The 15,615-nt window shown below is 52.3% G+C and overlaps 2 protein-coding genes across 2 annotated transcripts; one reads left to right on the top strand and one right to left on the bottom strand.

The window, feature by feature from the left end:
- Positions 1 to 4,917: 4,917 nt before the first annotated feature.
- On the top strand, positions 4,918 to 11,890 carry PPP1R26 (protein phosphatase 1 regulatory subunit 26). The gene is made up of 2 exons (XM_034067811.1): positions 4,918 to 4,944; positions 6,639 to 11,890. The coding sequence occupies exon 2, from the start codon at positions 6,699 to 6,701 to the stop codon at positions 10,719 to 10,721; it is 4,023 nt and encodes a 1,340-aa protein (XP_033923702.1). The 5' UTR covers positions 4,918 to 4,944; positions 6,639 to 6,698; the 3' UTR covers positions 10,722 to 11,890.
- A 2,642-nt stretch (positions 11,891 to 14,532) lies between these two features.
- PIERCE1 (piercer of microtubule wall 1) lies at positions 14,533 to 15,501 on the bottom strand. Its single transcript, XM_034067802.1, has 2 exons — positions 15,340 to 15,501; positions 14,533 to 15,235 (listed from the first exon to the last, which is right to left on the bottom strand). Exons 1-2 carry the CDS (start codon positions 15,484 to 15,486, stop codon positions 15,053 to 15,055), a joined length of 330 nt encoding a protein of 109 aa, XP_033923693.1. The 5' UTR covers positions 15,487 to 15,501; the 3' UTR covers positions 14,533 to 15,052.
- Between the last annotated feature and the right edge of the window lie 114 nt (positions 15,502 to 15,615).

The following is a 15,615-nucleotide window of genomic DNA, read 5'->3' on the forward strand; positions in this document are numbered from 1 at the left end:
GCTGGGACAGCACTCGGGATGGGCCTGCTGGGAGTCAGGAACTGCTCCATGGAAGTCACCCAGCAGTCCCCATAGGTGACTGCAGGGATGCTCCTGAGCAAGCAGCTGGTCAGGAAAGGTTCTCTGCAGATGCAGGATGTGATGGCTGCAGATGGACAAGTCCATGGCTGTGCTGGGACCGCTCAGCAGAGGAGCTGGGGGAGCAGCAGCGAAGGGAGCCTGTGAGTGCTGCAGCCCCAGGATGCTGCAGGAACCACAGCTGGAAAAGCCTCCCAAAGGCCACCAGAAAGTCCCCATTTGGTGGCCCAGTGAACACCACATCACCCAGTCTGCCCTTCCTGGGTAGTCATAGCCTGCCCATAGGTGAGCATCCTTGGTAAGCCACACCAGCTCCTGGCTTCTCACACTCTCTCTTCGAAGCCACTGGAGACTGTGCCGATAACAGCCTGACACCTATTGGGCACAAGCAGAATTGTGACAGGAACAGAATCCAGCTGGAGATGTCCCGGTGGGAATTGCCTCGGAGCAGAGCCCATGGAGATGGACGGGAAGGGAGAGCTGAGGGAAGGAAACCCTTTAAGACCCCATAGGGCACATGAAAACACGAAAAATGTCTAATTTAGCACAGATAGGAACGAGCTGTGTGAAACGATTGACGTTTTCATACAATTTATGGCCTTTTAAATAAAGTTCTAGGTGCAGAATATGGGAGAGGTGCCATCATTGCCTTGGAAATGTTGGAGGTCTCTGCCACATGTAGCAAGGAAAGGTCAGGGCTGCAATCAAACCCGCTGGCTCTAAAGTGTATTTCTCCAGTTGCATTCTCATGCCAGATACACTGGGATTTACTACAGGAAAGGGGCATCCAAAAGCCATCCATTGTGCCCCACAGAGCCCTTCAGTTTTGTTTAATGGTCAGTAAGGAATGGGAAGTGCATTAGATTTGAGTCAAAGCAGTTAAATGTGTTCTGTATCCATGCTCTGTGCTATACTTTCCACTTGATGTGCTTCATGGAGCCGGTGGGTCTCTTTTCTTAAGCAAATCCAGCTTCCAAAGGTGATTTACAACAGTCTTCTAAGGCAAGACATAGCAGAGCTTCCCAGCACTGAGCTCCACTAAGAGCTGCCCTTAGACCTCCCTGCCCCAGATGCTGCTTCCCCAGGAGCATCCATCCACTGTAGGGAAGCTGGCAGCATCTCTGCTCCATGCAGAGGATAAATGGAATCATTCAATGCCCAGCCCTGTTTGCTGGCAGCTTTCACATCTCTCTTTCTAGTTGTCTAAATTAGATTTTGCTATTACTACTTCCAGGCCTCATGAGTCTCCTTGGCATTTATTAAATAACAACTAAACTCTCCAATTTACCATGTTACTACATGATCCACTTGTACTCCATCTAACACCGCTGCCTGCCATCAGGCTGGAGGAGCTGAAGGGGCAGGAGGACATGGAGCTGTGACCCGCAGCTCACAGAGCCCTGCTGCAGCTCACAGCAAGAGGGAGGCCCCTGAGCCCTGCTCTGAACCAGAGCTAAGAAATCCACTTGATTCCTTCCAAAGCCAATGCTGACACCACTGACACCACCCCAAATACTGACTGAGCTCAAGGTTCAGACTGGATTCCATCCACCTCCTTTCCTCACTGCTTCTTCCTCCAAATCTCAATGGGCACAGCAGGATTCCTCTTATGTGGACCGGTTTTACCCCAAAACCCAAAGATGTGCTTGGGGAATGCAGAGCTGCCACCAGCAGAGGAAAGGGCCTGCAGACCTGGGGCTATCGACTGCCCCTGTGTCCCAGACCCACTGTGCACTCACCCAGCGCCAGGTAGGATTCACATTCCCAGTGGAATGGCAGCACAGCAGGAATGCCTGGTGCTTTAACACAGCTCCATGTAGGAGCTGTAATTGGTCACGAGGCCGCAGGTTACCTGACAACAAGATCTGAGAGGTGAGCCTTTTTATTCTTACTATTTGGTTTTTATCTCGTCCAATAAAAGAGCCATCACCTGAGCTCTGCTTCCAGCCTCTGATAACGCAGAGCAGCTTCTGCCTCTGATGTACCCACAGCCACCCGTAATGAGCGCGTGTTCCTACCCCCTGCAATAAGCTGTAAATGGGATGAGCAGATCCCGAGGTCGAGGAAGATGTTTCATCCCAAGCACATGAATGTCTCCCTGCCATTCCGGTCATCCTAACAAGGGGTCCAATTAGTGCTCCTGACTGTGTCATCCATCCAGCAGGGACACAGGGACCACTGCTCTCATTTCCACAAGGATCATGGATCAGGAAGACAAATCCTCCCTAATGGGACCTCGGGGAGAGGCTCTGCTCTTTCAAGCTAATGGGTGCACAGGGAGGCAAGTGGCTCTGCAGAGCCAGAACATGCCACCTCCATGGGCAAGCACAGAGCAACCCAGCAGCAGCCAGCCCCCCCCCCCCCCCCCCCCCCCAAGCCATTCCATGGGCACAAAAGCATTTATCAGGCTTCTGGCCACAGCTTTGACTTTAATTTGATTTTACAAGCACTTTCACGTGTAAATTGACTTGGCCCAAGAGGATACATGAACACAAGAGCCCTTTCTTTCCTCTGGCGTGGCATTAGGAGCAGTATGGTGAAAGGAGCCCTCACCTCAGGGCTGCTGTTCTGCAGCTAAGGAAAAACAAATTCATTGTCTCCTTCTGCACACGGATGCTGTTTTCAGCAGCCTTCTTCAAGCCAGCCACTTCAGAACATAAAAGCCTATTACATATCCCAGGCACAAGAACACACAGGCCAGTGTCTTATCGGCTCCGTTTTATCTGTTGTAAGAGCAGGAGATAAACTAATATGAGTCTATAATTGTGTCTGATGGTTTGAGACATGGTCCTGTCCCACTCCCAGGACCAGAGCTGGTTTGGTAGGTGAAGGACTCCTGAGGGGCAAAACCACTTTAGGAGATGAGGTTGGAAACCAGGAAAGGGCACAAAGGATATGGGAATACAGGTGCTCCCCAAAACAAGCATCTCTGGGGTAAAAGCAAGAGGAACTCTGCTCCACAGCACTCAGCATATGTCAGCCCCACATCGTGCAATGTGTTGCCACAGTGTGAGCACAGAAACTCAGCCCTTGGTGTCCGGCATCAACAGCAGGGACAGGGCAGGCTCAGTCCAGCCATGATGCCAGCTCCAGCAGCACCTTCCCTTTGTGTAAGGACAGAACAGATTCACTCCAGAGCCTGGCTACACCCTCACCAGCGTTCAACGCTGCACCAGGAAACTGCCCTCTACATCCCAGTTAACCTGTGTCTGTGGTGCTGGGATGTGCTGCCAAAGCTGCGGCGGAACCAGCAGCATCGGTCAAGTGTCTGGAGCTGTGAATGGAAAGTGACACCAAGAAGGAGTAATGGGATGTGATAATGGCTGTTGAGGCAAATGGGCCTGATTCTGACATCCACAACATTCTGGTACATGGTCCCATGCCTGCACTGCCACGAGCTGTCACCCTGTTTTCAGCCTGGAACACATTAAACCTACTGCTCCCAACTGCTGTTCTCGTGATATCTCCTATCCCGAGCACTTCCCCTGTGATTTCAGACACAAACAGCCAAAAGATGTGGTTTCCTCTGCAGCATCACAGGTGTTTAAGCCCAATGGGGGGAAAAAATGCACTGGGAAAGGGAAAAGAGGCAGCACTTTGGGTTCTTGTTTGCTGGACATTAGTATAATAGGAACAACCAGGTTGGAACAGTCCTTTAAGCTCATCCAGTCCAACCATTCCCAGCACTGCCCCATGGCACTGAGGCCTCATCTCCAGTGTGTGAACCCTTGCAGGGCCGGTGCCTGCAGCCCTGCCCTGGGCAGCCTGTTCCAATGCCTGAGCATCCTGTGGGGCAGGAATTGTTCCTCAGCTCCATCTAAACCTGCCCTGGTGCAGCTTGAGGCCCGTTCCTCTTGTCCCATCCCTTGTTCCTCGGGAGATTCCTCCTTGCTTAGGGATGGCAATGCCTGTGAGGTTTACCGAGGGGGAGCTGGGCTCGCTCTGTGTTCTCAGTGAACAAACAGGTTGGAATGGGTGTCCTGAAAGGATCCCGGACCTCGGCTCAGCTCTGGGAGCACAGGGCACGGCAGGCAGTGCATCCCTGTGGAGAGCCTGCTTGTCACCAACACAGGCTAGAAACAGAGCACTGAAACCTCACTGCTCAAACACCATTAACTCCAGGAGCCAAGGCACCAGAACAGAGGCCTCAGCACCCGCAACCTCCGTTCCAGTCCTGCATCCCCAGACTGGGTTCGGAGCAGTCTGTGCTGTGTTCTGCGGGTGCTTTCCTCCCTGGCAGCCCCATTGCACTCCAACGGGAGCACGATGAACCGCGCTCCTCCCGTGTCTGTACTCGGCTCCTGTCTCCGAAGTAAACGGTGCGAGCACCCGGTTCTGATCCCTCACATCCCGGTTCTGATGTCCCACATCCCGGTTCTGATGTCCCACATCCCGGTTCTGGTCTCTCACAGCCGCTGCCCGGACAGAGCCGCTCCGCAGGAGCCGCCTTCGGGCCCCACGGCCGCAAACGGCCGCAGTCTCTCCCTGCCCCCGCCTGCCTCCCGCTGCCCCCCGTTACCCAGGCCGCGGCCCCCATCCCTCCCTCCCCGCCGGCTGCAGCGCTGCGGCCGCGGCCGCGCCCGCCTTTGTGCCCCGGCCCGGCCCGGCCCGGCCCCTCAGCCCGGCGCTCCCGCGGGCAGCCCCGGCCGCCGAGGCCCGGAGCTCCGGAGCCGTGCGGCGCATGCCCCCCGCGGCCGGCGCCAGGGAACGAGGCGCCGCCCGCCCCTACCTCAGAGCGGACCCGGAGCTCGGCGGAGCGCGGAGCGCGGCCCTGGAGCCGCCGGTACCACCACGGTCCGGGTGCGGGAGCGGCATGGGCAGGGGCAGGGGCAGCACCAGCACCGGCACCACCAGCACCAGGGGCAGGTGAGCACCGGGGACGGGCGGAGCGCGGCTCCGGGGAGGCCGAGGCCGAGGCCCAGAGCCGGGGCCGGCGCTGCCGGCCGAAGGCGGTGGAAGGCGGCAAGGGGCAGCCATGGCGGCGCGGGCAGGGCCCGGCCGGCAGCGGCCCCGGGGCCGTGTGCCTGCAGGGCCGCTGTGGGTGCCCCCCCCCGTGGGTGTCCCCCGTGGCCCTCACACAGCCCCTGTGGGTGCCCCCCATGGGTGCCCCCCCACCGGGACCCTTCCCCCGTGTCCCCTCGGGTGCTGCCCTCGGCCCTGGCCTGAAGCGGTGCCGGGGTGGGAATCCCATCCCAGCCCCGTGTAACCCTTCCCGGGCAGGCACGATCCGTGTGGGGGGAGCGAAGGCGCCTGCTCCTTCCATGGAAACTGTGGGAATAGGTTACCAGGAGCAGGGAGTTTAGGTTTTAATGGAGCCGGGAGCTCCGGTGGGATAAAATCAGGGTTCTGGTCCCTGCCTTTTTGATCCTCGGGTGCTTATTACAAGGAAAAATGTGTGTGTTTTATGCATGCCCCCGTGGATGTGTTGGAGGGGCCCTTGGAGGCAGGGTGTGCTTCTGAAGGCCTGACCCACACCGTGTCCGGAGGTGCCTCCCGGTCCCCCAGGGGTGGATGCACGGGAGCACTGAGCCTAATCCCAGAGCAGACGTTGGTCGGAACCACCTTCAGCTGCCTGAAGGGTGGAAGTGAGGACAGTGCTGTGCTGCTGCAGGTACCCCCCAGTGAGGAGGGATGTGCTGGGTCATGGTACTCACAGGTGTTCATAACCCTCATCCTGCTCTTAAAAGCTCCTAAAGCTTTGTGTGTACCAGAAGCTTTTACCCTGCGGTGAGGCCGGTGGTTGATGACTTGCAGTCATTGCTGTGTAGTGGGTTCCAGGAGGAAACAGGCTCCCTTCTCTTAGCACTGCCCCAGCTCCATGAGCTGTGTGTGTTTGATGCCACGCCAGAGCTCGTATAAGCTGTCAGGGTTTGTGCATGAGTCCAGGTGCGATGCGAATGTGGTTGCTGTGCTCATTGAGTGAGAGCTGGTTTGTGTCCCACCACCCTGGGTCATGGCGAGCTCACTTCAGACCCACCTGTTGAACTGTATGGGCAGTGTTGCTGTAGAGCTGAACCACGGAGCTCTGCCTGGCAGGAGGGCTTTGGGAAGGGCAGTTCTGCCACAGGGAACGCTGGGAGCAGAATGTTGTGCAGTGTTCTCTGCTCTCACCAATCCCACTTTCAATGGGAAGATCCCCTTAAATTTGTGCTTTCTTGCATGAAATTCACTGCAAAAATACTCAGAGAACCGTGAGTGAAGGAGGGGATCACACAAGTGCCATCAGAGCAGTTCTGTGTGGGGCTTGGCAACGCGTGGTTGTTTAGGAACATACAGAAAAGAGAGCACAACCTTCCATGGGAAGTGCAGGGAGACTTCTGGGGGTGAAGATAATCACCTGCTTGTGCCAGAAAATACTGAGAACCACAAAGGATGAGGACTCTGTCTTGCCTTTCATGGCAGCAGTGACTGATTTACCCATTGAAGTGATGCTCCTGTGATTACCTGGCACAAGAAGCCCCATTGTTAATAATTGGCCTTTTATGTTACCAGTATTATGACGTGGTACTTTTAGAAGGTAAATGTGTAATAAAAACCATTTTCCTCTTTTTTTCTTGTAGGATGGAAGAGAGATCAGCCTGAAAAACTGTTCCATCGTGGACCTGCTGTTGTCTGCTAGAATGTTCCTGATGAATGCTTCTCCTTTGGTAGCTCTTCAGACAAAATGGGAGTCCTTTGGACCAATGAGGAATTGTAGATACCCTGTTTGCTACCCTGAACCTGAAGAAGACGTCAGTAGAACCTCTGTAAGTGCAAAAGTTCAGATGATCATAAACAACCTGCAAAGTCAAGAGTCTCCCCTGGGTATGAACAATGAGTATGATTGTATTATGCAGAAGAAACAACAGGGAGAAAAGGGCAGCAGTAACAGAGTCACATCCAGCACTGCGTTGCTGCAGAAGCATCCCCAGTACACCCAGTGTGGGTGCCCTGCTGACTCGGATGACACCGAGGAGGAAGAGGGTGTGGGGTTTCGGAGACTCCTGCTCGACTCTGATAGCGACGACTCAGTGGACCGAGGTATAGAGGAAGCCATTCAGGAGTACTTGAAAGCAAAGAGCCAGAGTGACCAGTCCTTGCAGAGGGATGCAGAGAGTTCTGAAAACGTAAGCAGAGACAAAAGGTTTAAGAGAGAATTCTCACAGAACAAAGTGGCGAGTAACCTTCTCCCTGTGAAATTCAAAGCTGAGATGCTCTCTGAAGAGTACCTGTCTGACCACCTGGGCATTGGGAAAAGGCTGCAGCCTGCTTCCCCGCAGAGCATCAGTAGCGACGACTCTTTTGAACAGAGCATACAAGCTGAAATAGTGCAGTTCTTGAATGAGAAGAAGCAGCAAGAAATTAAATGTGTAAGTGGGGAGGAGAAGAAGGATTCCCATGTGAGATCTGCCCTAAAATGCAGCAAAGAAACGACAAACAAACCAAACTGTGGTGCTATAAAGCAAGGTTGTAGCGCGCTGCTCTTGAGACACCATGCCAAGCTGCAGAAACCCAGCACGCAGGCCAAGGGTTTGCAGTCCAAAACCCAACCAGAGCCCAGTGACTTCAGCCAGGTGAACCCAGCCTATCTGGAAATGGCCACTGCCAGCCAGCCCTGGGCAGTGGAGCATGATGGAGAGAGTGGAGGTAATTACTGGGAGAGCAGGGGAGCACTTGTCAGCGAGAGCGTGCACACATCTGACTCCAGCAGCGATGATGGCATCGAAGAAGCCATTCAGCTTTACCAGCTGGAGAAAATCAGGAGAGAGGCAGGTCACACAACAGACTGTGTCCCTTTGCAGAGGGAGGAACTGCCTGCAAAGGGTCTGGCAGATATTTCTGCAAGCCTAACAATTAGCTCAACAACAAGTGCCTCACCAGAAATCCATAAAAGCCCTATAAGCAACAAGAGAAAAGAAACCGATTCCAAGTCATCAGAACCTGAAAGCACCAGCAATGACTTTAACAACCTGTTTAAACCACTGAAAAAAGCCAGACATTTTGCACTCCCAGAAAACAAGATTGCTGCTTGTGAGCTCACACTGCAGGCCTCTTGCAGAGCAGACACATCTGCAGAGCTCATGTGTGCAGAAGCTATCCTTGATATTTCCAAAACGATCATGCCATCCCAAATGGGAAGTGACAGCAAATCACTTGCTGCAGACTCCTTCTTCTCTCCCCAGCTCCTCTCCTCCTCCCGCTGTGACAGCGACAGCAGCCTGGTGGACAGTGATGATAGCATCGAGCAAGAGATCAGGGCTTTTTTGGCTCTGAAAGCACAGTCAGAAAACCTTGGAACAAAGCCTCCCAGCCTGTCACACTCACTCCAGATGCCTTTGCCTTCAGATCAGAACAGCCTTGCCAGTACCCTAGAGCTTCCTCTTCCCAAATCACTGAAGCTATCACTGAATCGTAAAAAGAGACTCAAAAGGGAAGGCAGGATAGCAAAACAAGGTGCATCAAAACCACCTGAGCAGGCGGAGACAGGACTTTTCCAGGCAGGTAACTATCCAAAACTTGCTTTGCTGCAAGAGGAACGTGCCCCGAGCAGCCCCACAGAGCTCTGTGATGCTCAAAGGCTTGGCAGCAAAGAGCCGAGGCAGCAGCAGCTGATGGCTCCCAAACTGTCTGGATCAGATGGCAAATGTGTGGCTTTGGACTCTGTAAACCCTTTTATGCAGGTTCAGAGCAGCACAAGAAAGCCTGTGAAAAACTCCATCCAGACTCCAGAGAGGGATGGTTCGGATGATGAGAGCAGTTCTCTGGATAGCGATGAGGACCTGGATAGTGCCATCAAGGACCTTCTGCGGTCTAAGAGAAAGCTGAAGAAGAAGTCCAAGGAGCAGAGATCTCAGTGCAAGAAGAGGGTGAGGTTCAGTGAGACAGAAGCTCAGCTGCTCGATGGGTTTAGCAGCCTCCAGCAAGGCAGAAATCCTGTGCTGCTGAAGAGCTGCCTCTCCAAACCCAGAAGAGCCACGAAAGAGAGCGCGGCCCGAAATCCTCCTGACAACATGAATGTCAAACCTCCCAGTGAAAAACCAGAGACCGTGAAGAGCTCGGACTTTAACCTGCAGCTTAGGAAAGGATCCAAACCCAGGCCAGTCACAGGCCAGAATAACCTGCAGGCAGCTAAAAATAGGCAGTGTACTCTCCCAGCCCTGTCAGGCACTGACGACACCAGCTCAGTGGACAGCGATGACAGCATTGAGCAAGAAATTAGGAAGTTTTTGGCAGAAAAGGCTAAAGACTCTGCAAGCAGCTCAGAGATACAGAAGGATGATGCAGCCCTGGACCTATTGAGAGCGACCAACCAAACTGCTGCTAAAGGAAAAGCAAAGCCACAGCTGGTTGAAAGTGAGCGTGACCTTGTGCTGGGTCAGAGTGAGAAGCCTGAGCTGCCTCAGCAGACTGAGGAGCTGAACTCTGTTGGGACAGAAGGGAAAGGTGCAATGTTACATGGCAGTGGGAAATGTGCTTCCTCAGCAGAGAATGTTCATACTACTGGTCAGTCAAAAGCTAAGCAAGGACTGGTGGGGGTTAAAGGTGCTGGGGAGGTATCTGGAAGCACAGCAGGTAAAAAGGCTGTCCCTAATCCAGAGCCCGTGCAGAAAACGCTTCCACCTAAACCCAGCAAAAACGGAGGTGGTAAAGTACCAAAAGCAGTTACTGCAAAGCCCAGGTCCAAGAGAAAGAATACCTTTCACCTCAAAATCTCAAGTAAATTCATTGCAGGTCTAAAGTGTGCTCGGGACAGGAAGAAATCCTTGCTCCTGAGCAAAAGGCAGAAAGCAGAGAGCTTGCTCGCCCAGAGCAGTGCGTTAGGAACAGAGGCAGCTTCCCAGGATACAGATGTGCTTAACCAGGGAAGAGGAACCCCCTCGCCCAAAGCTGAGTTTAGTGGGGAGAGTCCAACAGCAATAAAAGAATCCAGTTCTCAGAAGCTCACCGGGGAAGGGTCAGGACCCCATGTAGCAGAAACCTGTGGAAGACTGGAGGCTGCTCCTCTGCCTGTCAGGGAGGAAGCAGGGGGCTCGGAGCACGCTGGTGCTGCAGCAGAGCAGTCAGATTCACATTCCAATCTCCCTTTGCAGGAGCAGAGCATGGCAGCAGTGAAGGTAGATAAGGTTTGCAGAGGAACATCCAAAGCTGAGAGCACACAGATGTGGATCGAGGCAGGAGATATCCACAAAGACAGCTGGGCTGATCCAAATGTAGATGCTCCACGCCCTGAGCACAGCATGACAGTGGTACAAGCAGATAAAGTCAGTAGAGATGCATCTCAGCAGGGTGTACATGTGTGCAGCAAGGGAGGGAATAACCAGCAGGATCAGAGCCCAGCTCCAAGTTTAGCTTGCCCACCACAGGAGCTGAATGTGACAGCGGTAGCAGTGGATAAAACCGGTGGAGGAGCATGTACAGATAACAGCACACAGATGTGCAATGAGAAGGGAAAAGCTGTCTGCCAGGACAGTGACAGGCAGGAAGAAATGCAGGTACCCAGCTCCAGTTTGGAAGGAAGGATACTGGTCCTGGGGAATAGGGAAACCGCTTGTGAAGTGGACCAAGGGCAGGAAGTTGTAGACAAACCCTGTGCAAAAGCTCCTGAGCTCCCTGCAGGGATCTGCCCCGATTCCCTCTCTAAAGGAAAGGTTTCCCATCTGTAAGTACACTTCTTTTTACAGTAACAGTCTTTCTAGAGAACAAATGTTATTACCTTGCTAAAACTTGAGACATGGGAGACAGTGGGGGAGGCTGGTACCTGTATATCACAGACACCTGTATCACCTGTGTATCCTACACACACTAATGTGAAAGAGCAGGGATCTCATGGACAGGCATCCTTCAGTTTTGTAGAATTCTGTAAATTATTTAAAGTGCTCTAAGGAAATATTTTTATAAGGACTGTTAGGGCTGCCATTGCTGCAGGATGCTGCAGTCACTGTAGATAAGATACTGGCTCATCATGCTTTAAATGATGAGGCCTCTAATCATATGTGTAAATAGGAAACCTGTTTGTGCACAGAATACATTTGGCAATCTGCTCAGAGGAGGGCACAGTGTTTGATCCCAGTGCTCTGTCTCTGGAGCCCATTGTCTGACACCATTCCCATTCGAGCTGCCTTAGGACAACCCCATGCCACAGGCCTATGCTGGGGTCCCAGTTCTCCCCCCGGGGGCTGTTGGGTGAGTTCCCTCAGCACAACTGCAGTGAAGCTGGTGCAGGTGCAGGTGTGGGGCTCCAGCCTTGAAGATCCAAACACAGATTCAGGTATATAATGTGGATGGGTCTGTCTGCTGGTCCTGGGTGAAGGCAGGAACCCTGTGATGCTTCTGTGCAGTCTGAGGAGCGTGTCTGTGCTGACACCAGGATCCCTGTGGATTTCACTAGATTGATGCACATTCACAGGCCTGTGAGGCTGAAACAGTTCCTCATTGTTCTCAAGTCTCACTTTGCTGCCCTGCAGTTACCCAGAGATGGATTTTGGTTTCCTGTGTGAACTTCTGGAATTGAGTGCCCTTACTTGCCTTGTTCAAAGGGGTTTCTGAACTCTTACATCTCCATGGACTCTGATTTTCACTTACAGTTTTTGTGCAATAGAACAAAGCTGGGTTTGCTCTAGGACATCCCTGCTGTAAGCGCCAAGGATATTTCCAGCACTGTTCCTTCATACCAGTAGCTCTTTCTCTGCCTCCATTTCCAGCAGCAGGAATAAAGCAATTTTTACTACTCTCTATTTGTACTGACTTGATACAGGACTGAAGTAGCATGTTCTTATCACCAAACAAAAGTGCCCCCACTCTGCCTTCACTGAAAGATCCCAGGAGCAGGAATCTGAGCTGGTTCTTCTCATTTGCGTGTCATGAAGTCCTTTGAGCAGTTTGTTCTCACATCTTGTCCCTGTGAACTGATCCGATGCTCTCTTTATCCGGTCTTCTCTCAGCCTCACTTACTGTCCCTTGGTGTCTGTGTCTTCCTGGAGGCTGGCCTTGATGTTGGAAAATGGAGCAGAAGCAGCCAGGAAGGGATCCAGAGCCACCCAGGATCCCCCCTGGTGTGGTCATGTTTGCACAACAGTGGCAAACTACAGCATAGCATAGAGTAGAACAAGTAACTGTGGCATGTAGAGAAGTGAACAACAGCCTTTGTGTGTTATCCTGTCGTGCAGTTACGTTTTCAACCTGTTTCTAGTGGTCACTTGACATTTCGTACTGTCCAGCCCCCCCTTCTGTAACCCTTGGCTCAGTGGCCAGTTTGTTTAAAGCATCAATATCTCCATGGTAGGATACCTTGGAAATGTGGTTTCTTCCTCGCCCCACATGCCTGCAGCCCCTCTGCACAGCCACGTTTTGGCTGCCTTGATGCAGTTGCAGGATTTGGGCCTTTTGTTTGGAATAGGTAAATAGGCTGGTGTTTTAAATAGAAGTTCTCAGAGTACCTTGTGTTCAGAGGATTAAACTGCATTAACAGGGGGGGACACATTCTGTACTGTTGGTGTACAATGAGCTGAATGGTCCTCAGAGCTGTCAGTAAATCAAGGCTGAGCCTCACAAGGTGGTGTCTGGGGCCCCATTGATGTGTCTGTGTTCTCGGTACTATTCACAACCAGATTCAGTGAAGAAGCCGTTCCCATGAGCTTGTGCTTTAAATAAAACCTGATTTCAAGCAGCACTTTTTTAAATTGAGAAACTTGATTTGTATATAGGAAATGATGTACATGGATACGTTTATAATGGTTAATAAATGGGGTTCTGACCATGGACCATGAAACCAGAGTGCTCCTATGGTTTGTGTCATCGTCGCCAGGGAGCAGTGGGTTTGCATTGCCCTTTCCCTACTGCCTACAGCCCGAAGATGGGATTGCTGCAGTTTGTCTTGGTTTGAGAGTAAAGCCTCACCTCATTTTATCTGTAAACATGAAGATTTTGCTTTCAAAATGCAGAGTAGAAAGAGGCTGTTTGAGGTAGATTCCCTGCAGTGAAATGTGTCATCCTGAGGCTGACAGTTCGGGTTGGTGCCGGTGTTCCTTACAAAAGAAGTGTATAACATCTGAACAAACAGGTCATTGTGTCTGAAGCCACTAAAACGGGAATGGAGGAAAGCAAATGTCAGGAAACCAGGGTTTGACACATGGTAAGTGAAGCCTTGAACAAACTGATGTGTCCAGGCACATCTCTTGGGGCTGACTGCACCTTGGGTGTTGCTCCCCTCCCAGCAAACCTCAGTGGAAGAGAACTGGGTGATCTTAAGGCAGCGTATCCCTGGGAGCAGTTGATGTGAGGTGGGGTGAACTGCACCTGGATCTCTTCAAGGGAGCTGCCTTCAGTTGCAGGATAAAACAGAGTGAGTTGAGACAAAGGAGGGAGGAGGTGTGGGGTTCTGGATGAGGTGTGGAGACTGGGGGGAAATAGGTGACAAAAGCCCCTGAATCTGTTTGCAAGAGGCAGTCTGATCCCTGAATTGTTCCACCTGCAGAACAATCTGTGGCTAAAAACAGTGTAAACTGTCACAGTTTGTGTCTGTATTAATTCAGCACTTTGTGTTGTGTTTCATTTCAGGAGAAGAAAGGGAAGGTGTAAGAAGCTCAAGGTCTTGACGACTCTGATAGAATAGCAGTGAATGGCTGAGGGCTGCTTGTTTCCAGAAGTTAAAGGTTTTAAGAAGTTAAGTGTTTTAAGAAGTGTTTCTGCTCAGTCCATGTGTTGGTTCCAATGTGTTGGTGTGTTCTCAGCAGAGGTTCTTTAGCCAGCCCTTCTGTTTGAGGTAACCATATAAACTGCAGTGAAAACTGGAATCGTTTGGGAGGTGGCATTGAAACCTTGCTGATGGGAGCATGGGCCCATACTGGGGTTTCAGTGGTTGACGAGGGACAAGTAAGGGCCTGGTGCTCTGTTCAGTTCTGGACCTCAGATTTGTGCTCAGTGACAATAACTAAAGAGGATTCCTCTGCCTTCCAAGGATGCTTAAATGCATCCTGCACTGTTTGCAAGGCTATATAAAAACAACCCAAACAGGGAATAGCCCTCACATGAAGTGTTACCATTTGCACTGATGCTGGGACACACTATTACGCTCCTTGTTTCCTTTATAGTTCTTCAGCAAACAGCTAGAACAGCGTTATGCTCATGTTTGATACCTGCTGTTCCCCCTGTGAGATGGGACCACTCCTCAGCAGACACAGGCTGCACACTTTCTGCTCAAGACCAGTTTATAGGCCACACGTTCCAGGTTGTTCCAGTGCAGTTCCTGTGCAGATGATACAGTTCCACTCGCTGTGTAACCACCGTTGTTACAATAAACCTTGAGAAAGACGTTTTCTCTTGGATTGGGTGTCGTTATTTGAGTTGTTTCTGAAATCCCTGTAGCTTTGAGAGGTGAGGAAGGTGAAGGAGCTTTCTATAAGAGACCCAAAGGCTTAATGGGTACCTCTGGAAAACCTGCCCTTGGGTTATTAAATAGTACAGAAACAGGTTTAAGGTCTTAAATTTTAATGATGTGTGGTACATGAGCCAAGAGCTTAAAGCATCATTAGTAGCAGAGAAAAGGTTAGGGGAATATAGGTATGTAATGTATATTGTCCTAGTATTTATGCTGCCTAAAACTAAGTAAATGGTTCATATGCACTATTTAGCATTTAATAACCTTAACTCTTCAATTGTTGTTCCTAATAACCCTCATTCTGTAGTGATTTCCCTCTGGTACTGACTTGGCTCACGTGTTTCTCGCAACAAATTCCTGGCCTCAGTTTTAATAACACTTTTAAACTGGGTTTCCCCAAAGCTTAGGCAGGCCTTAGCCAGGCCTGACTTAGGTGGTCACTGGTGGAGGCGTGTGGGTCAATCTGCTGCGAGTAGTGAGCCTGTGAATTCCATTGCAGTGTAGTGCTTCTTGTCAGGCTTGCAAAGAGGAGACTGAGGGGCAGGTCAGTGCTGTTTGCTCAGGAGCCTTTGGGGGGGGTATTCAGCCAGCAGTGACCCCATTGCTCCCATTGCAGCTCTAGCAGTGGGACGGGCTCTTGGGGTTGTAGCTGGGGTGGAAGTCGTGGTCATGGGCGGTGATGAAGTTGTCTGGGCCCGTGACGTGGCTCTTCTCCAGGGCCATGTTGAGCCCACAGTTCCTGTATGGGCCCCCCATGCCTTGGGTCCTCGTGAAGCTGTGGGAGGTGGTGTGGAAGGAGCTCTGGGGAGCGAACAGAGGGGAGAGGTTCTCAGTGCCACGCTCAGCAGGGCTCAGGTGCACACTGACAGCTCCCGCTGACCCCCCCCCGGCGGTCCCCAACCTACCGGCAGCTCGTGCACCGTGGGGGCTCTGCTGCCGTACGTCTGGTTCGTGGTGCGGTACCGGGGGTGAGGCTGCTTCCTGCGGGGACACAGCGGGCTTGGAGCGGGGCTGGCTCCGGTGCGGGGCTCGGGGCCCACCGGCCCGGACATGGCGCAGGCCGAGCGTTGCCTGGAGACGGGACTCTGGGGGCGGGGCCGCGGAGCCCAGCGTTGCCTGGAGACGGGGAGCTGGGGGCGGGACCGATTTAGCCCCGCCCCTCATATCGCTCCGCCCCTCGG

This window comes from Melopsittacus undulatus, chromosome 11 (genome assembly GCF_012275295.1).
Source record: "Melopsittacus undulatus isolate bMelUnd1 chromosome 11, bMelUnd1.mat.Z, whole genome shotgun sequence".
In the NCBI taxonomy this organism is placed as follows: domain Eukaryota; kingdom Metazoa; phylum Chordata; class Aves; order Psittaciformes; family Psittaculidae; genus Melopsittacus; species Melopsittacus undulatus.